Source organism: Petromyzon marinus, unplaced genomic scaffold (assembly GCF_048934315.1).
Source record: "Petromyzon marinus isolate PM22_M1 ecotype Great Lakes invasive population unplaced genomic scaffold, UKy_Petmar_22M1.pri1.0 PM_Scaffold_19, whole genome shotgun sequence".
In the NCBI taxonomy this organism is placed as follows: domain Eukaryota; kingdom Metazoa; phylum Chordata; class Hyperoartia; order Petromyzontiformes; family Petromyzontidae; genus Petromyzon; species Petromyzon marinus.
The window spans coordinates 1,556,513-1,577,885 of NW_027423157.1; the positions used below are offsets into that span (position 1 = coordinate 1,556,513).

At 46.2% G+C, this 21,373-nt stretch overlaps 2 protein-coding genes across 2 annotated transcripts; both read left to right on the forward strand.

Moving 5' to 3' along the window:
• Positions 1–635: 635 nt before the first annotated feature.
• Positions 636–10,323, forward strand: LOC142922845 (exosome complex exonuclease RRP44-like). The gene is made up of 8 exons (XM_076063788.1): positions 636–975; positions 2,175–2,333; positions 4,018–4,128; positions 4,480–4,617; positions 5,769–5,915; positions 7,056–7,172; positions 9,282–9,366; positions 10,209–10,323. Exons 1-7 carry the CDS (start codon positions 790–792, stop codon positions 9,321–9,323), a joined length of 900 nt encoding a protein of 299 aa, XP_075919903.1. The 5' UTR covers positions 636–789; the 3' UTR covers positions 9,324–9,366; positions 10,209–10,323.
• A 1,755-nt stretch (positions 10,324–12,078) lies between these two features.
• LOC142922846 (exosome complex exonuclease RRP44-like) lies at positions 12,079–15,713 on the forward strand. The gene is made up of 2 exons (XM_076063789.1): positions 12,079–12,256; positions 13,964–15,713. The coding sequence occupies exons 1-2, from the start codon at positions 12,113–12,115 to the stop codon at positions 14,183–14,185; spliced, it is 366 nt and encodes a 121-aa protein (XP_075919904.1). The 5' UTR covers positions 12,079–12,112; the 3' UTR covers positions 14,186–15,713.
• Positions 15,714–21,373: the final 5,660 nt, after the last annotated feature.

Genomic DNA, 21,373 nt, shown 5'->3' on the forward strand with positions numbered 1-21,373 from the left:
CGTGCTGCAGTAGTAACTAATTGACACGTTTTGTTTTACGTAACAAACCTTACTAATTGGCTGTACCGGGTTAACTACACCAATTTACGTGCTCTTACCCAAAAAAACCTTTATTATGGATAATATTGGTCGCAAAATAATACGTGTTAAACAGCTCCCTTTTAGAATGTCTCATCCTCACCAGCAATGGTCAATCAATCAAATAAATCGGTTTAACACGTAGGCTTTCGCGACCAATATTATTCATAATAAAGGTTTTTGGGTTAGATCGCGTTATTTATAAATGTCTCGTAACCCTCCACCACCTGACACGGCCAATCAGTAAAAAAAGTGTCACGTTGACAAAAGACAAATAATTCACTACTTTAGCCCACCGGTGTGTTGAAGAGTGAATCCACAACATTTACAGTTTGAGTACTCAATTGGATTCACTCTTCAACACACCGGTGGGCTAAAGTAGTGAATTATTTGTCTTTTGTCAACGTGACACTTTTTTTGCTGATTGGCCGTGTCGGGTGGTGGAGGGTTACGACACATTTATAAATAACGCGATCTAACCCAAAAACCTTTATTATGAATAAAATAAATCCTAGATTTATAACGTGGCATATTTATCAAAAAGCAGAGACGGAAGGGTGAAACTCTAGAGGTAGCTCTATGATATCCGCTTTTGTGGAACGTTCTCTAACACGGATGGCCGTACTGCTCTGAGATAAATCAGAATGGATCCTTCGTTTCGTTACGTGATGGCGGTTGCAAAATTGTTGTTGACGCGTGCATGTGCCGTGCATGTGCTGTGTACGTGTGCAGGATGTGGTGGAGTCCTGGGTAATCTTCCCCGAACATCTCTCGCTGTCCCAGCTGCAGGAAGGTGTGCGCTCCGGCCGGTGTGTCCAGGGAACCTTCCTTGCGAGTCGTGAGAATTACCTGGAGGGGACTCTGAGGGTGCGAGGGGACGGTGACAGTGATAAAGAGGTACACGTTTCACAAGCCTGCGTCCGGAAGGAACAATGCTGTTCGATCGTATCTGTGTGAGTTTTAAAAACAAATTTATAATGAAGCAGTGGCATAGCGTTCTTGGCATGAGCAGTAGCTCTTAACCTTTACTGAAAGGCTGCAGTAAAGGTTAAGAGCTACTGGGCTAAAATATTTGTATTTTGAACGTCTTTTGCACCCTACGTAGGTGTCGTAGCCTGGCTCCTGCCCCCCCGGCCTGTGGGTCCTGGTGCAGTTGCACTGCCTGCACACTCGATAGCTACGCCACCACAACCACAGTATATACGTTAATTGTGACTACTTTAATAATAGGGTTTTTCCCTTTTTTTCTGGCAACAAAACTGAAACCTTTTACAAGGAATCATGTGTGCATTAACTACAATACTTGTGGTCAAAATGCAAACAAAAAACACACTATGATAATATATGCATTGTCCTTGAGACTGATTGGTCCACACCAGGGACGGCTTTCTTTTGAGCCTCGACCCAATTGGTGCGAGGCCAGAGGACGCCAAAAGGCGTACGCATATATGGCAAATATTATCAGTGTGTTTTTGTTTGCATTTTCACCACAAGTATTGTGGTTAATGCACACATGATTCCTTGTAAAAGGTTTCATTTTTGTTGCCAGAAAAAAGGGGAAAAACCCTATTATATTTTGGTACTGGCAAAGGAGGTCTAATGATGGTTGTGACTACTTTGTTAACAAAATGAATGGTCTATTTCCACCTCCAAAATGTAACGTTAAATAACAATTAGGTACATTGGCCCTTTGTTGGAAAAAAAAACCCAGTCCAGAAATTGCCCTGCTTGAACATATGTTACTGAAAAACATTGGTTTCAGAAGATTCATGGGCTCACTCTTGTACAGTAAAACCTTGGATTGCGAGCATAATTCGTTCCGGAAACGTGTTTGTAATCCAAAGCACTCGTATATCAAAGCACTCGTATATTAGTTGTGATCACGTGACGCTCGGCAGTACAAAGCTGCTCGTATTGCAAGACCCTCGCTCGTTTATCAAATTAATATTTATTAAAAATTTTGCTCGTCTTGTAAAACACTCGCAGACCAAGTTACTCGCAATCCAAGGTTTTACTGTATATGCTGCTCTCTAACAGCACTTGGCCCAGCGGTCTGTTAAGGCTATAGGGGGGATCTTTTTTTTTCCTGCGTGCAGGTGTTGATCCAGGGGCTGCAGCATTTAAACCGCGCGATGCACGACGACATCGTGTGCGTGGAGATGTTCCCCGAGGAGCGCTGGGTTGCCCCCTCCTCGCTGGTCCTGCACGATGAGGGCGTCGCAGGGGACGTTGCAGAAGAGAATGAAGAGGATGTGGTGAGTGGAGCGCCAACACTGCCGAACCAAAATCAAACCCAGACACCTGCAGTGTGCGTGTCTCTCTCCCCGTGGTCGCATGGATTTTTCTCCAGGTCCTCCGGCTTTTCCCTCCACAGTTACAATCTGACATGCACTTAGAGTATTTGGCTGCTATCAATTTCAAATGTGATAAGATACTTCATTGAACGATCATTTGTGGCCAGGTCACTTAAAAAGAGCTATATAGCTCTCAGGGTCCTTACCTGGTAAAGTTATTTAGTTTATAGTTTTTAAATAGTTTTAATATAGTTTAAACAAAGAATAACAACAAAGACTCAACCACTTCAAGAGAGACCTTAGACATAATGAACACCGTGTGACCAGACAACAATCCACATTAGAGATGCTGTTAGCTTGATTTTGCGTTTATTAAATGACTTTACATTACATTACTTCAAAATCAAGTCAGGAGTGCTAATCATTTCGTACTATTTTTGTATGTACGTAGGGGTTATTTGACCATACTTCGGTGCGGGTTGGTGAAGGGGGGGGGCATAGATCAGGAGCATAGAAGGACAGGATAACAGTTCATTTTGCTGTACTGCGCTCTGCTGCCAGCAATTTTGGCGCAGAGCCTATACCACCTGTTATGCATATCCAGGCTCAACACGGCGTCGCTTCCATGGTCTGAGCTCCTTTTTAATGTTCATTTTAATTAACTTAATTAGAACTCAAGAGATCAGGACACGTATCATTTGCGAGAGTGACCTGGGTCACAGGGTGGCCTCTATATTGAAAACTAATTTCTTTAGTACTGCTTTTTGTATTTAGATTGTAGTCCTTGCCACGCACCTCTTTTTAGCATGGTTGGCTGTGTACGGTGCGAAATAAGTTCTACATGCATACATACCACAGTGACAAAATGCAAAACATAATAAAGTACAGCAATGAAGTTAATTGAAATTGGCACAAAAACAACCGTGGTTTATGAAAAGTCGACAATATTTCACAAACATAAACAAGTGTTAGATATGAAATCGCATGTAGTGCAAGTTGGCTTGGGCAGATTATTTATATACTGATCATTGCACAGTTATACTTATAAAAACGTTACGTAAACATTAAACACATATAGGGTGACTGATGTGCTAAGCAGGTAAGAGAAAATGTCAATCACAATTGCAAGTGAAATCATAAAGAATCGAGAGATTAAGCATCAAATTGTGAATTAGATGGGAGGGTAACCTTTGTTGTACATAATATTGGTCGCAACAGCCTACGCGTTTTTTTAAACGTGTGGTATCTGATGGGCGTGTTCCGGTTGATTCTATCAATCGCCAGAACTGTTTTAACTTATAAATATTTACTGAGGACTCCTCACTGTGATCTTTTGTCATTTTAACAAAGCGTCAGTCTCATTATTGACATTGATGAGACACAGCATGAAACCACATCCGCAGGTTAAGCGCTATTGTTTTGGATTGCTCCTTCCCCTGTAAGCCAAATTGTATTGTGTTACGCAGTGAGCTGGTAAAAAAATAGTTATTTAATTACTTCAGTGTGTGAGAGAGACGCCACTGTGGTGAGTGCTCATTTGAGTTTGAGTTGTCATCTCCCGGTGCTATCCCAGCTGCTGCTGCTGCTGTCATCGCTCTTGCTTAGATTAAGCAACACGATGTTTGTCCTTTGTTTTGGTCTCCAGCTGAAAGCCGAAAGTGGGAAGATGCGTCGACCCACTGGCAAAGTGGTCGGCATCATCAAGCGGAACTCGAGGCCGCTGTGCGGCATGCTCATGCCCAGCCCAATCAAGGAGGTGGGCTGATCTTCATGTGTGTGTGTACGTGTGGGGAGCGGTGATGTAGCGGTTAGCGCGCTGCGCTACGAATTCTGGGACCCGAGTTGGATTATATTTATCGCTCATAACCAATAAACAGCGGCAAATGTCTGAACCTGTCTTGGGCCCTTCCCTAGGTCGACTCGGCCATAAATGAGTCTCTGATGTGGCATGTAAACATCAGCGCTGTGGAGACAAAGGCGGTCGGGCATGGTGCTGGCCGTACCCACCCCGTCGTTTGCCGTACCAGCTTGAATAGGTGTGTGCTGACGGCACTCGCCCAAACAGTTTGTTGAATGCCTTACTGGGGGCTCTTTGTGCGTGTTGCAGGCCACCCGCCACCTGTTCACGCCCGCGGACCGCCGCATGCCACGAGTGCGGGTGGAGACAAGACAAGCAGCGTCCCTGCAGGCCCACCGCATCGTGGTGGCCATCGGTGACTGGCTGCGACACTCCCGCTACCCGAACGTACGACTGCACCGTGACGCCCCGCACGCCGTGACACCTCACCCGTCCGTCCCGTGGTCGGCATCGTCGGGCTCATCCTTCTGTCACTTGACGCGCGGCCACGTGGCTCTGTATGCAATACAGCCGTCGAACCCAAAACACGAACGGTGACACGGTGAATTGGAAGTCAGGGTGGATGAGCTAGCACCACTGTGATTTATTTGTTTGAAAGCATGGCAAACTCACCTGTGATTCAACCTAGGTTATTAAGGTGTTGTAAGTTGATAGTCTCAGCCCAGTCACCAATAACTGCACCAAAAACGATATTAAATTTGGTCGTGCACTTCTATTGTTTAATTTCAATCTCTGAGAAAACTACTGCGTTTGACTGCCATGTGATGAACATTACTTTGATTGGCAGAGTGGTTGGAAAAGCACTGCCCCCCTACAATTTGGACTGCATTTCACTTCAATGGATCTTAGAAGTAGCTCTGTTATGTCTGCGCCTGTGGGTCGTCCTTGACCACGAAGGGTTTGTATAGATTGCTTGTTTTGTGTGATACCATTAACACAATGAGAAACAAAATTGGTGAAAAGTTAAATATATTGTTAAGATGTATTCTTTGGGTTGTATCTTTGTTTAAACAGATGCCGGTTAATATTCTACATAATGTACGTTAGGTACAAGGTTGGCATTGTGGTTGTGCTTTTCATACCTATTTGCCACTGCACAACCGAGTGGCACCATGGCTGGCACGGTTTAGTAGGCTGCAGGTTGTTTATCCACTGCAAAAGCAGATCCATGCCATGGACGGTCAATGCTTTGAACAAGTCTAGGCACATGCAGATGACGCTGTGGTGCCACGTCCCCGTGGTGTATCGACTGCCGTCACACAATTAACGTGTCTCTAGCCCCGCCCCTGGCCTTCCTCGGCCCCCGGATAGATTTGGATGCCTTGTGGGGCCAGCATATCACGGTTTGGTTCTGGTTCAACACGGCAAAAAGCCAGTGGGTGACCACAGACACCTCGAGAGCTCTGCGCTGTCTGGGTTCCAATGTACCGGTGGAACAGGGATACCGGTGACGATTGGCCACGTATGTGCATATGCATGTTGAACTTCTTCCGTACCATACGTAGACAACCGTGCTAATCGTCGGTGTGCTTGTGCAGGGCCATTTTGTGCGCTCTCTGGGCGAATGTGGGGATAAGGAGACGGAGACAGAGGTGCTGCTGCTGGAGCACGACGTGCCACACCAGCCCTTCAGCCAGGCCGTACTTGCATGCCTGCCCCCTCCCACGTTCAGCATCACAGCAGAGGTACGCATGAGACATGTGACGATATGTCAATTCATCGATTGAGTTCAATTCTTACGCCTGCGGTGTGTTGGTGTGTTCGGTCGTGCATGTGAGAATCCTTTACTTCAGTGCTCTTTATTACAAGGCCCACGGGCCACTGGTGGCCCCTGGGTGGCCTTTGGTGTGGCCAATGACGTGTGGATCCCCGACGTATAGGCCCCTGACAATAGACAAATGCGAAAACACCCCCCATCATCATCATCGTGCTGTCAAACCTCAATAGTTTCAAGATGTTTGGCCTGCGTAGAATACCTTCTAGAGGGCCTCTCTGGAGCTCTCCCTCCAGTCGAGGTCCTTCCGCTGCACTGGCATAAACGAGAAGCCACGGGGCTCTACACCTTTACCGCAGACCGGATATAGAAAAGCCGTCGACCTGAAAGAAAGTCGATGGCTCGGACACATTATCGTAAGAAGAGAGGAAATTCACATCGGAGGAAGGAAGGCGACGGACTTATGGAAGCACCAGGGCGGAGACCCGAGAGGCAGGCCTCGAGAGATGCGGATCAAAGTGGTGAGCCAGGATATGGAGGACTCTGCAGTAGCCGTGGAGATGGTCCAGTACAGAAATAAATGGAGCAAGGGGACTACAGACTTTTTTCCTATAACGCTGTACTTGCGTTCCTGAACAACACCGAATTGTGGAAAAATCGCATAATAAATAATATAGGGTAAAGCACAGTCCGCGATAACACGTGATATGCGTACGCAGGCTTAACAAAGACTTCGGGTACGTGAGTAGCATCTAGAAGCATCCAGAAACATCCCGCCTTGTGTGATGCTACACCGAGGCAACCGTACAACCGCTTATTCTGCCTCGCACAACGCAGTTCTGTTCACTCGATCGCCTTTTATCCAATTCGCATCCATGTTATGAAAAAAATGTGTTCCCTAATGCATTCATCGCATTATATCTAATTCACGATATGAAAACACGCAGAGTTATAGGAGAACGGACTGTACTTTCAAAATATTCAGTCGCCTATTGAGAAGATAGAACGCCATTAGCATGAAGTTGGTTTACCCATGTATGGCTCACCCTGTATTTTGTTTGTTGTAGGGCAGCGTTTTGTTGAACCTGGTGCTGTGTGTGTCCCGTACAAGGACCAGGCTGGCAGGGAGGACCTCCGTGCGTTGTCCATCTGCAGTGTGGATCCTCCAGGCTGCACAGACATCGACGATGCCCTACACTGCAAACCGCTCGACAATGGGAACACCGAGGTATTCATTTGGTGGTGGTAATCGTGGTCACGGTCGCGGTAATTCGTGCCTATTCCTTTCATGGTTTTGTCAATGCTAGCGGAGGTGACAAGGGGAGTTTAGTGGCACAATGATAAGTGCACTGCACATTTATCCTGTCAAGCTGGTTTAGTTCCAGTCATGGCTAACACCGGTACAGAGTGATATCTAAAAAAACTGCCCAAGTTCTCCCCTTCACCACCTGCATTGACCATCGTAATAAAGCAAGGTCAAATGACAATCGCGACCAATTACGGCATGGAGAAGCCCTCATCCTGCAGTGGATTGACAAAGGGGTGGACAATATTCCCGTTATTAAGTTTCCAAACATTGTTGCCTTAGTGCCCGTATTCTTGGTCTCTGCTCGGCTCAGGACTGACTTCAAAATGGCTCGGTTCTGGCTTGATCTGCTCCGTTGCCTCCAAAGAAGTATGAGTGGCTCAGCTGTGCCTTGGCTCAGGCTCAGCTCACGGAAATTCTGAGCGTGGCTGGGAGCATGCAGAGATATACGAGGAGGCACAAGAGACACAGAGGCTCAGGGCTGGAACCATGCTTAGAGGCAGCTGAGGTTTTAAGTGTTGATTTGATGTGGCTTATTGAGAATTAGAATCAGAATATTTATACTGGAGGAATCCAATGAGCTATAAAGCTATTTTTCACATGTCCAGTAGAGTCGGGTAAGAACGTTACAACAACAAACAGTGAAACAACATAATAGTAGTGCAAAGTACAAGAAAGATAAACAAATAACCCAAACACAAACAAATACAACGAAACCATCCCCATCCTACCAGGCAAAGCCCACTGAGGCATTGATTTATTTTTGATTAGTGACCTGGCCACAAATGAATAGCTCAACAAAGTGGCCCATCATTTGCACATTTATAGCAGCCAAAATAATAGAAATAATCTCAATGCATGTTGCGCGAGAGCCAAGCCTGAGCCAAGCCATGGCTAAGACCCCACTGGCCTAAGTGTCCACGTCACTGACCGAATGCCTGGTTCACAATGAATGCACCAGGTAGTAATGGATGTGCATTTCATTTCACATTATTGTGCTTTGGTTGAAGTGGCTATGGTGGAGGTTATACATGCATGTGGAGTGAGCGACTTCCGACAGACGTCTAGTAGAAGGCGTCTTCTCCTCCCTGTTAGTGAATGGGTTTCCTCTGCATTCATCAGATTTCCTCTAAATAAAACCCATACAATCTTAACTGGCATTCACGAAAACATCTCCTTGCTGAACAGTTACCTGCAGGCGACTTAATCATGTGTGGGTTTGCTTGCAAAACACTCGTTGAGTTGGTGCATATGTATTCGCCAGATTGTGTTTATTGACAGAGAAGTGTTTGCGTTTATGTGTTTGTGTGCCTGCAGAGGATTGATATGGTGCCAGAGTTATTGAGCTCAAACCTGTGTTCGTTGAGATCCAACATCGACCGTCGAGATGCACCAACAACTGTTAACTCGCGAGTGCGCACATTGCAACCCATACTCAGCAGCTAACGTGCGTTGTTGCCAGGTGCACATGTAATCCCATGATGCGTGGCACTGTTAAAGTGTCATTGTACAGATCCACACAAGCATGTGTACATACATAAGCAGCCAAACCAGGATGGCACAATAGTAACACGTGTCTCACAGCAAGAATGGCCTAGGATTGATGCCCGACTTGGTTGCCTTTCCATGTAGATTTTGTATGTTCTCCCCCTATTTAGCATGGGTTGACTCCAGGTTATCAGGTTTCCTCTCATCGCTAACATAAACGTGTTATTACTACTATGATCCTTAACCAAGGAAAGCCTCACTGAATCTCATAACTTCGGGAGGGTACTGCAAAGCTTTTGCAGTCGAACAATGGTTGCTACGTATATATTCCAGTTGAATAATTTGTAACAACCCAAACCGGTATTTGGCCAAACATCCCGCTGCTGAAAGAATGACTCGACTACCAAAAACTTGGCAAGACCCTCCTGAAAAAGAGTCTCGAGACTTTGCGAGGCTTTCCTGAGTGAACACCCTGCACCACTCCAATGACGACTCCGCCACTCGACGGTGAATGGCGACGGTGCATGTGCTGTGCGCGTGCAGGCTGGCGTTCTCGTGCATATGGGAGATGACTCCAAAGGATGAGATCGTGAGCACACGTTTTACCAAGAGCATCATCAATTCCAAGGTGATTTCCCCCCACCCCCACAGACGTTCAGTTTTTGTAAAACTCTCGTTTGCTTTCACGTTTATTGTATCGATGCCTTGCTATGTTGGTGCAGTTGAGGTTTCCGGATGGCTGAGAGGTCAGAGCATTGAGCTTGCACCTCTGGGTTCACAAGTGGAGCGAGAAGAACCGGGTTCACAAGTGGCAGTATGTATGTTGAACTTCTTTTGCACCGTACGTAGCCAACTGTGCTAATCGGAGGTGCGAGGTAGAACATGAAAGTAGTGAGTTGATGGTCTCTGTCCAGTCAACAATCACTGCACAAAACACAGGTTTTTTTTTTAGGTTAGATCGTATACATATGTAAATGTGTCATTAAACCCACCCCCACCCGACACAGCCAACTAATAAGGGTTGTCACGTAAACAGAACATGCCAATTCGTCACGAGTACAGCACACCGGTGTGTTGTACAAGTGACGAATTGGCCACGTTCTGTTTATGTGACAACCCTTACTAGTCGGCTGTGTCGGGTGGTGGCGGGTTTAACGACACATTTATGTATTTACACAATCTAGCCCAAAAAACCTGTATTATGGATGATATTGATCACGAAAGCCTACGTGTTAAACTCACTGCACAAAAAAACACCAAATTACATTGCACTAAATTTGGTTAAATTCCAGCTTTGAGAATTCAAAAAATATCAATTTTGCTGTCTTTGGGTGAGCGTAACCCTCAGTGGTCATCGGGAGCCACGTAGACATCTGTTGAGTTCTGGCTTGGGCTTGGATCAGGCGTGGGCATTGTGTAATTGCGAGGACCCCATGATTCACCCGTGGTGTGTTCATCGTATCCCCGCAGGCGTCTCTGACGTACGCAGAGGCTCAGCTAATGATGGATGACGCCGGGCGGAAGGACCCGGTCACCAGCAGCTTGCGTGGCCTCAACTCCCTGGCCAAGATCCTCAAGCAGAGGCGCATTCAAAACGGGTAACTCATTGTCAAGATCCTCATCCCCTCCACCGCCTCTGGAGCGCTGAGCAGTATTAATGAGAGCACCACATTTAGTCGATCGGCAGGTCGCCTGTGGCGCGGTAAAGTGTGGTTACTCCCGTGTCTTCTAAGACATCCGGCCAGCGTGAAAGAGTAGGCTAAAATACATTGAGAGGGACTGTAAAAGGGTGTATCTCTAGAGGGGCCCCCTCTTATGGGAGCCCCCTTCTTCCAGCAGTGGCTTGAGCAAGCAATTGCAAGGCTGCACCTGTAGCTTTTTTTGACCCCATGATGCATAAGGCTTGGGTGAATACCATGCACAAACAAGTGTTACAGGATTCATACTCTTTGTTTTTTTTTCAGTAAAGTCACGTAGGTAACCTCCTCTTCTTTGGTTCTTTCGGTAAAGTCACGTAGAATGAGAATAAAATAATAAATTGATAAAATAAAATAACACAATAATATTCTCACGACGTTTCGGCCACAACACAAGCGGCCTTCATCAGGTGAAGGGGGCGAGACTGTCTGGTAGGACAGCGCTGGAGGTAAAACTATAAAATAACTAAATTAAATCACGACGTTGCGGGCGCAACACAAGCGTCCTTCTTCAGGTGGGACAACCACAGACAGAAAAAATTGCTGAAGTGGGCAAAAAAGGGCTGTTGTAACAAGAGGCTATATAGGTAAGAGAGTGTTGGGAAGCAAGGGGGGAGAGATAGAGAGGGGGGATGTGGGATAGGGGAAGTGGGGTGCTGCTAGAGGGATTAAAGGGGCGAGCACGGCAAAATGCCGGGGGGGGGGGGGGAAGTGAGCGGGGCTGGGAGTGGGAGGCTGAAGAAGCTGGAGATGCGGAAATGAAGGCAACAATAAAGAAGTTAAGGTTTTACCTGGTTAATAACATCCTTTTAGATTGGAGTGTTACAGGCTGCTGCGGGGCTACATTGTGGGCAATAGAGGACAATGCAGTGACACAAATTGTTTTACTCTTCTTAATGCTCCCATGTCTGTGCTCCCCCACCTTTGCCAAAGCGTACTGACCACCACGGTTAAGTACCACCCCACGACCCGCATGACATGGGGCGGCCCTCATCCAGCAGTGGATTGACTTAACGAGCTGTGCATGTTCAACTCAAATATCTGAGTTTGTGAAGTGTCTTATATTAAGATTCTGTGTTGTTTTGGCTGGACATGATACTCGCTCATGTCCCTTCTCCACCCATAGGGCATTGACTCTGGCAGCCCCTGAAGTCCGATTCCACATGGACAGCGAAACCCACGACCCGATCGACCTGCAGACCAAGGAACTCAAGTGAGTCTCGTCAACAAGACACCTCCCATGACTGCAATCCGACTGTTGTGCAGATCTCTCTATCAGAATCAAAATATATTTCTACTGGAAGAATCCGATGAGCTATAAAGCTCTTTTTTCACAGATGTCCAGTTGGGGCAGGTCACAACGTTACAACAACAAACAATACAAGCACACGTTAGGATTGCAAAGTATTGGAAAGGTAAACAAATAACTTAAACAAATATACAAATAAAACTAAACTATTTTTATCTTATTCTTAGTTTTTTCGGTAAAGTCACGTTGAAGAGAAACAACAAAATAACAAAAGTAAAACCCTGACCACAAACTATAGCTGAACAAAGTGGCTTATCACGTAGGAAATTTATTATCGGCAAAATAATCTAAGATAAAGATTCTTGACCCTTGTGGTTGATGTGTTGTGGTGGCGGAAACTGGTGCGTGTACACAGGGAGACCAACTCGATGGTGGAGGAGTTCATGTTGCTCGCCAACATCTCCGTGGCGGAGCGCATCGTAGGCGAATTCCCCGAGTGTGCGCTGCTCCAACGCCATCCGGCGCCTCCGCCTTCCAACTACGACATCTTGGTGAAGGCGGCGAAATCAAAGGTAGAGTTAGAACCCCTTTTAACGACCACCCTTGTTAACTAATCGCTTAACAACGGGCCTCCATAGAGCTCAATGTGTAGGCTTAACCGACCATTTCCCTGTTAACGACGAGCTGTTGTAGGTACAATAAATATGAATTAATGCCACGTAGAAGGAAAACAATAAAATAAAAAAATATATAAAACAATAAAATTGTCACGACGTTTCGACTGCAACACAAGCAATCATCATCAGGTGTGAAAACCACAACAAGAAAATTTGAAAAAAGTGGCAGTTATTTTTAATGTTAGCACCACGGAGAGAGATTTGACAGTTTGTTCAGATGGACGAGTCCAACTATGTTCGGAAAAGAGGAGGGGGGAGACAAAAAATAATGGATGCGTTCTGACAGCCACCTTAAGCGTGATCAATCAATTAAGACCCGAAATGGTTTATCAAATCTCTCTCCGTGGTGCTAACGTTAAAATAACCACCACTTTTGTCACATTTTCTTGTTGTGGTTTTCACACCTGATGATGATTGCTTGTGTTGCAGTCGAAACGTCGTGAGAATTTTATTGTTTTATATTTTTATTATTTTATTGTTTCCCTTCTACGTGAATTTACCGAAAGAACCAAGAATATGAATCCCTGCAGTCACGAAAGCTTTAAATCAAAATGAATTAATGCATTTATTCACAGTGTTTATTTTAATATGATGTGCTTATAATGTTAGTATCTTTATGTATTAATATCCATTGTTTAAATATTATAAAGTACGTTTTTTGGGTGAACAAGGGAAACTTTCGATGCTATCGGACCGAATTAAGCTTTTAACTCATATTTCCTATACTCGCTTAATGACCAAATCCTTTAATGCTCGGGTTCGTGGAACCAATTACCGTCTTAAAGAGGGGTTCTACTGTCTCTAGATTGCTGTTAACCTAACTTCAATATCATCCTCCTCGCAAGGAATTCAGAGGTCGCCGGGTGGCTCAAATTTTTGTTTGAGGTCTTTTGGTTTAACCGGGTGAGAACTCAAGAGACCATAATAGCCTCATTTGCAAGGGTCACCTGGGTCACCCTATGACGCAGAGATTACAGCTGGGACCCTGGCTTCAAAATCCAGCAGCCGCATTGAACATACTGTGTTATCAAGTGTAGGGAGTTGAAGGACTCGGCTCGTTTCCCAGCTACTCCACAGAAATAAGCATCAAAAAACCATCACGATAAATGTAGTACTGTATTTAATTTTAGATAAATTCCAGCACTGAAATGTTTAAATATCAGGTCGACTTATTGTGATGAACATTATGCTCAAGATGGGTGGGAATGTGCTACCCCCTACTGTGAAGCAGAGGTGTCTTGAAACGATGTCAGTATTGGCCTGAGCGAGCAGTTGCAGGGCTGCACCTTTTACCTTTATCTTGAGATGTAGCCGTATAGTTTCCACTCGCCCTTAGAGGCAGAACAACTCAAAAGCTGTGACGAACCACAGACAACGCTGGAAGGCAGCCAGGCACTGTGCCAGATGTAGATTAATCCACTTGCTGTACTGCCTTCTCCTGGCAAGCCAGGTTATGGAAACCTGAATGCCTACAGGAAGTGCGCTGAATAACGTTTTCTTTCCAATACACCACAACCCTTGCTGCTTCCCCAGCACTGAACTACAAGCCACGTGTGGGATAGTCACCTCACAAACGCCGGTGTGCCCGATTTTTTTGCGCAGAACATCGAGATCCAGGTGGATTCAGCTAAGGCGTTGGCCGAGTCCCTGGACCGGGCGGCGGTGCCGGGAGCGCCACCATACCTCAACACTCTGCTGCGCATCCTGGCCACGCGCTGCATGATGCAGGCCATCTACTTCTGCTCCGGCATGGAGCCCGACACCCACCACTACGGGCTCGCCACCGCCATCTACACCCACTTCACGTCGCCCATTCGACGGTGACGTGCTCTGGCGTCAGGCACACGCGTGAAATCGACCTTCGCGATTATTGAGGGGACTATGTTGTTGTCTTGGTGTGGTCTGGGACTGTGCTGCCTTTCCCAAGTTTAGGAATTTATTCATTAATTGATGTACTTATGCAATGTTAATTTGTCATTATGGCACACCTCCGATTAGCACGATTGGCTACGTACTTGTATATCTTTTTTCTATTATTTACTTTTAGTGATTTGTTTACCTTTCCTATTCTTAGCACTCTCTATCATCTACCAACTGGACATCTGTCAAAAAGAGCTTTTATCACGAATCGGATTTCTCCAGGATAAAGATTCAGATTTTGACTTATTTTTCTAAAAGGTCCTATAAACGGGAAGTTTGGCCAATTCCTTAAATGGTTGTTTGGCTTGTGTTGGAGAAAAACTAGAGGATCGGGAGAACACCAACGCCTACAAGGACGGTGACAGTGTTCCACGTGCAGAATCAAGAATCCATTGCCGTGTTGTAGCGGCGGCCAAAAGTGAATTGCAATTCTGCCATGGATCGCTAACGATTTTGTTGTGGATCTTAAATAAGAACACAGATATGAGCAGGCAGCAATTTGCATTACATCTGATGACAAATTAAAAATCCTCAACAAAGAATTAAATTCATACATTAACAAAGATAATTTCCACCAGCAGATGGTGCTAGAACGTGGTATGTCCAGAGTACAGTATTCTATCACAGCGTTAAATCCATCTGAGTCATTGTTTGCGTAGCTTTCTGGTGGATCGTGAAACCTGCTGAGATCCACCAGAATGAATCGCGGTGCTTGGTGGATTAATACCGCTGCTCCGTTGGCATCTCGTGGCCATACCGCAGCCTGTATCTACTGTAAATTTAATCTTCATATTAAATAGAGGCTACAACAAATGTGAATATTGTTGTTGTCTCCCTGTACAGTTACAGATACTCGGATGTGATTGTGCACCGGCTGCTGACCGTGTGCGTGGGCGCCGACCCCACGTACCCGGCGCTCACCGACAAGCAGAAGCAGCAGCAGCAGCTCTGCAACAATCTCAACTACCGCCACAATATGGCGCAGTACGCCCAACGCTCGTCTGTAGCTTTCCACACGCAGGTGGGAGGCGGAAGTGTCGGCCACGTGGAGCTTGCACGGCTTGTGCTTAGGCACCTGATAATGTGTCCATTCGTCTCTTGAAAACCATTTTTAAGGTCACGAAAGCAGGCATCGTATTGTGCGTGTAGTAAGAATCAATTGTTTTCTATTCGCACGCTTACGTGTGGTGGTGCCGTGGCTGTACTGGTTGGCTACACTTGACATTGCTTTTCAGCATTCTTCTGTGTTTGCTGAAAAACCTAGTCACTTGGCACATTTGCCCATGATGTGACAACTTTATTTGATTGGCTCTGTCAGGTTATGGAGGATTATAGTCAATACAATTGACATTGTACCTTCACGATTGAACTCAAACTAATCCCCATGACATGATGCCAATAGCACAACTGGAATAAATTAGCGGGGGGATGCAGAAAAATACCTTAAATTTTGTTAAGTAATTATGGGCTTGGTAAGTGATGCGCGTGTGTCTGCTCTTGGCCACGTAGCGGTGATTAACGGCTGCTGTTGTTGTGGTCTCAGTTGTTCTTCAAGAGCAAGGGAGTGGTGAGCGAAGAGGGCTTCGTGCTGTTTGTGCGCAAGAACGCCGTGGTGGTGCTCATTCCCAAGTACGGCTTGGAGGGGACGGTTTTCTTTGACTCCAAAGATCTCAAGCTCAACGTTACCTTCGACGAGGAGGTAGGGCATGTGTTCACTTAACCGGGAGGCATTGGCATTTCCCGAACGGCTGAATTCTGCATTTAAACCCAGGACTGGCTTAATGCACTGGGACCCAAGCCCCCTGACCATCTCTGTACGATTAGGTTTCTATCAGACACACAGACACTTGGTTTAAGGTGGAAGAACGCAGTGAGATACGAAGCTCCGTTTTTTTGCCATTTGGCAGTGTGGACTATTACAGAGGAAGTTACACCGGTGGATACATTAGAGTCGGATGGCTCACAGGGCTATACCAAAATAAACTGAAACTGAATTAAATGATGTAAATGCGTTTCAAATATAAAACGGTCACAATTAAATGTGCTTTGGAAATAACTTCCATGACGGAGCCCGTATTGTCACGGAGAGGACATCACATTAAAAATACTGTAAAATCCCTCAGATCCGGAAGAATTATAGAGAAAATTTAATGCTTTCTGTAAACAATGAGAAACTCGAAGGGCAGAAAAGTACTTGTAGAATAAAAACAAATGAGGGAAATAGTAGTTGATGCAAAAAATGATCTCTAGATGGCAAAAAGCACATTTGTGACCAGTGGATCTGGTCCTTTCCAGCATACCTTGTATGCCGCATTACATTGTCACTCTGCGTGGATAATGCACACAGCCTAATTTGGACCAGAAGCTCAAAAGGGTCAACATTTGCAGCCATATTTTAGGTATGTTCTTAACTGCAATTGTACACTCCATATAACCTAAGGGGGGTTGCATCTACTCCTTAATGATGGCCAAATAAGGCTTTAAAATTCCTTGGCTGGCCCGCACATCACGATCCCTCGGTTGGTTTGGTCATTGCAGCCATCGGCTTCTCATGCCTGGTTTTCAGCTCGCGGTGTTGTACGTTTGTGCCATTTGTGTGTCCGCTGTCACAGATTCCAGGCTACAACCCTGTGGAGTCCACCCCATGGGGCTCGCCTTCTCCCCAGCCTAAGAAACCCAGACAGCACTAGTGTATCGTGGATGCGGTGTCAACAAGATGTCGGAGGAGGTGTATGAGTGGGCACACACTCTGGGTTTTACATCTGCAGAGTTAATTAAGTGTACATTTTGCTCGCAAGCAGAGGTGAACAATTGAAAAAAAAGCAGTGGCGGTTATGAGAAATGCTACCCTGAAGTAACAGACGGTTTGGACTCTGAATTTGCAATCCAGAGGTCACCGGTTCTTCGTTCTCCTGTCGCAGCGGTTCAAATGGTAGCGCAATTTTTTTTTTTTAATTTAGAATTTTTACCTTGCCAACCAGTACAATCAGCCAATTAAGGTGTATACGCATCAAGATGTATGAAAGGTTTAGGATATCTTATGCCTCACTTCTTTGCCAGCCAAGACACTGACCCCCTTGTGATGAAGGTGATTTCACAAAAATATGGGTTACTGAATCGGTGGTGTTTATTGACTAACGCAGCAGTGTCCAACCCACAAAGCACTGTGATCCATTCTGGTATGTCTCAACATGTTCCGTGATCTACCAGCAATATATGACCAACAGTTACCCGGATGGATTTAACCGACTAATAGAACACTGTAGACATGCCAAGTGCTAGTGCGATCTATTGGTTTAAAATATATATTATTTATCCATTAATTCTTAATCGGGGATTTTGTTTTGCCATCTGCTATAACAAGAATTGCTTTATATTAGAGGTGTTTATTCCTATTTGTCCCGAGATCCACAATCAAAATCTTTTGCGATCATCCACACATGGATCGCGATTCACATATCGGCTACCACTGATCTAACAGTTGAAAACCAGTTTAAGACGTAGGCTTTCGCGACCAATATCCATAACACTGTTTTTTTGGGTTAGATCGCGTAATAAATATTTAAATGTCGGTAAACCCGCCACCACCCGACACAGCCAATTCGAAAGGTTTGTCACATTAACAGAACGTGCCAATTCGTTACTAGTAACATCACACCGGTGTCTTGGAGAGCAAAGCCACAACATTTACAATCTGAGTACAATGTTTCACCAGTAATTACAACCAGCTTCATCAGGCGACAGCCAGATTCGTGGAGAATCCTCGTTCCTTAATGCGCATGCATAATGTGTGTTGATTAACATATAAATAACCCAATCGGCAATGGATACCCATAGTCATATGCATTCATTGATTCCCCTCCCAATTCGCGAAAGAAGTGCTCACAAGTGATGGCTGTCGCCTGATGAAGCTAGTTAGTGCTGGCGAAATGTTGTACTTAGATTGTAAATGGTGTGGCTTTGCTCTCCAACACACTGGTGGACTGTACTAGTAACGAATTGACATGTTCTGTTTATGTGACAAACCTTACTAATTGGCTGTCGGGTGGTGGTGGGTTTAACAACACATTTATATATTTAAACGATCTAACCCATAAAACGTGTATTATAGTTGAAAACCTACAATTGTTCCAGGTTTGGCCTGTCGGAGTGGGCCATTAGGGTGGCCACTCGGAGGGCAAAGCTCTGGGGAATCCGAGCAAGAGCGTCGAAGTATGATTGTGCACGGTGACACCCGCAGGGGTCTCGTGATGGATGGCAAATGGAAGATTTTTTATCGCGAGAGGATTCCCTGCAAGGGATGTTAGGTTACTTATTCTTGTGAGGATGCCATTTACTGTATGAAGGGGCAGCGGTCAGCTGCATAGAACAGAGTATAAAATTCCCCGAGCTGTTGCTGTTTAAATCGTCGGTTTAACGGAGAATTTCACCGCAGGTTTTTTTACACAGCTGCCCCACCCCTCATCGGACTCTGTGCAATCACACAAGGAATGTTTTTGGAAAAAATGTCGGTGTCAGAAAATTTTAAGGTTTAATCGTTTACAAATGCGCATTTCGTTACAGCTTCTCTTGTCCTTTAGACGTGCAAAGATAATTTCTGACAAAATATTGACACGTTTTCAAATTTTTTCGTAAATGGTCGTAACTTTGCTCACGTATATACAGTACTTGGGCAATAATTCTGAGCTCCTGGAGTAATGGTAAATATTTAAGCGAGTTGATGTCTTTGCGACTTTGTGTAAATGTGTTTAACATTTTTTAGCTGAATCGTATATTTACAAGCATGTACACATGAGTTATACGCGTTTATATACAAAATTAAACCGATTTATTTTCCATGCATCTTCTGTTATTTTGGTTACTTTAAGTTACGTTTTCCACTGCTGGATGAACATCTCGCCACGTGATGTTGGATGTCAGGTTTAGTTTGACCATACTTCACCATGCTGGTCACTGTTGGATGATAATAATGTCCACTTGCAATGCACCACTGCGCAGTATTCACTTGCCTTCGAATCGAGTCCTGCACCGCCGTTTCACATGCAAATTTGATTCTCAATCCTTGGGCCAACTTGCTCCTAATTAGCATGCGATTTGCCACATTTCGATCTCGGAGGTGATTAAACACGCCGGCTTCCAGGCTTGTTGAGCCGCTCGGAGCCCAATTAACGAAAATTGTTGCCAAAGCAAAAGCGTGAGCTTGAATGTTTGTCCGTGTTCTTTTCAAACCACCAGTCGAACGCCGGCCTCTGTCCACACCGACCGTGCGGAGGCCCTGGCCGTCGGGGAGGCCCTCATGGTGCCTCACAGCAAACGTGGGGCCCGGGTGGGCGCGTCGACGGTTGATCGCGTACAGGCGGTGCAACTCCCACAAATGAAACATCACACCTTGCTGATCTCGTGTCCAGGAGCATAAACGGTCATCACGCAAACTCCGGTCATCCTCGCAGCAGCAGCTCTTGGCCATCGAACAAAGACGATCACCGCTTCCTTCCGATATTAGAAGCCACGAGCTATGAACGACTCGGAGGTTCGAGCAACCACAGCCGAGTGGGAAGGCAGCAGCAGCCCAGGCGGTGAGCCAGCTCCAAAATCCCCCAAGCACTGAAGTTCTCGATTTAGTACATTGAAAAACACGACAGTAAGTGAAACAACGTAAATCGAAACCAATTTTGCCATTCACTTGAGGGGCCGTCCATAAATGACGTCACGCAATTTTTAACCTCATCACTCGGCGTCACAAAAAGTCAGACCCCCCCCCCCCTCAAATATGGCGTCACAAAGCTCTGCCCCCCCCCAAAACCATATTTCCATTTTGAAAATAAAACATGCTTCAACTATTGCCATTGTAGTGCGTGGCGCTGCACTGATGTAGGAGTGTTATAACAATTAGTGTTATAACAATTCCATACTTAAAGTTGCGCATTTTGATGTGACGTCACATTTCTCAAACCCCCCCCCTCCCCCACGTCACACATCGTCACAAATGTCTGACCCCTGACCCCCCCCCCCCCCCCCCGAGGTGCATGACCGCGTTACCGTGTTCATTCTGTGGTGAAGGGATGAGGAAAAGGAAGAGGGAAAAGCATCCAGCGTCGCCGCACGCAGGCAACGTGTATATCACAGTGGTAAAAATATAAAAATACACATATGTAGTGGGTTCCACGGAGACTGGAGACGTCTTTAGAGGCAACACGGTTTATTTGTAACTATGAACAGAACTCCCCTTAACTCCCACTATCTAGGGAGGTACAGCCTCCGGGCTAGCGTGCCCTCGCACTGATCAAACCTGGCTCTCAGCCCTCTGGCTATCTGTGCCCTAGGGGAGGCTAACTGACCCGACCCAGCCAAGGTACGGGTCCTGACCACTGGTCCGAGCTCGGCGCGGCCCTTACAAGGACGTTGGGCTCGAGGTCCCAGGGTCCTAGCTAGGGAGGCTACTCTGACCCGACCCAGCCAAGGTGCGGGTCCTGACCACTGGTCCGCGCTCGGCCCCGACCCTTATAAGGATGTCGGGTCCCAGGGTCCTAGCTAGGATGGTCTTCTGTTCTTCGTCTTCGGAGCACTGCCCCGAGCTGTCCCAGAGGTGCCCCTTTAATACACCTCTCGGGGGCTCTCCGCCCCCGGTGCCGCCCCCTCTCTAGAACCTTCCAGGGGGCTCTGGAAGAACCCCCCAACCCCTCACCTGGGGCCTGGCTCTCTCTGTCCTTCCCCAGCTCAGGGTGGCACCCCCTATGGGCTTGTGCCCGCAACTGCAGGTAAGTATACCGACGGTATAGGATGTGCATTTATTACGCTACATCTATGCGAGAGAGGTTGTGGACAAGAGTCTGCTCTGCGGGAAGCAAGCATTGCCATACGAATGAGATGAGCTCGCGTTCGATGCGGGCAGTCTTGAGGACGACCGTCGACAGGCACGCGTGGAGGCACGCCGTGGTCACAGCGCAGCGCCGACTAGTGTAGGTGGTGATGGCCCAGTTGTAGAGAGGAATGCCGGAGCTTCGAGCAGATGTAGCCGAATGTAGGATAGAGCATCTTGAGGAGCGTTGCCCTCGACCCCCTCCGGGAGGCCGTATGGTTTACTTGGCACTC

Bases quoted from the DNA above. Each gene is read 5' to 3' on its own strand.
- LOC142922845 (XM_076063788.1), top strand. From the start codon at position 790: ATGTGCTGTGTACGTGTGCAGGATGTGGTGGAGTCCTGGGTAATCTTC. The intron at 2,334-4,017 runs GTGAGTGGAGCG...TTTGGTCTCCAG, and splicing joins AAGAGAATGAAGAGGATGTG to CTGAAAGCCGAAAGTGGGAA. The intron at 5,916-7,055 runs GTACGCATGAGA...GTCCCGTACAAG, and splicing joins CGTTCAGCATCACAGCAGAG to GACCAGGCTGGCAGGGAGGA.
- LOC142922846 (XM_076063789.1), top strand. From the start codon at position 12,113: ATGGTGGAGGAGTTCATGTTGCTCGCCAACATCTCCGTGGCGGAGCGC. The intron at 12,257-13,963 runs GTAGAGTTAGAA...TTTTTTGCGCAG, and splicing joins TGAAGGCGGCGAAATCAAAG to AACATCGAGATCCAGGTGGA.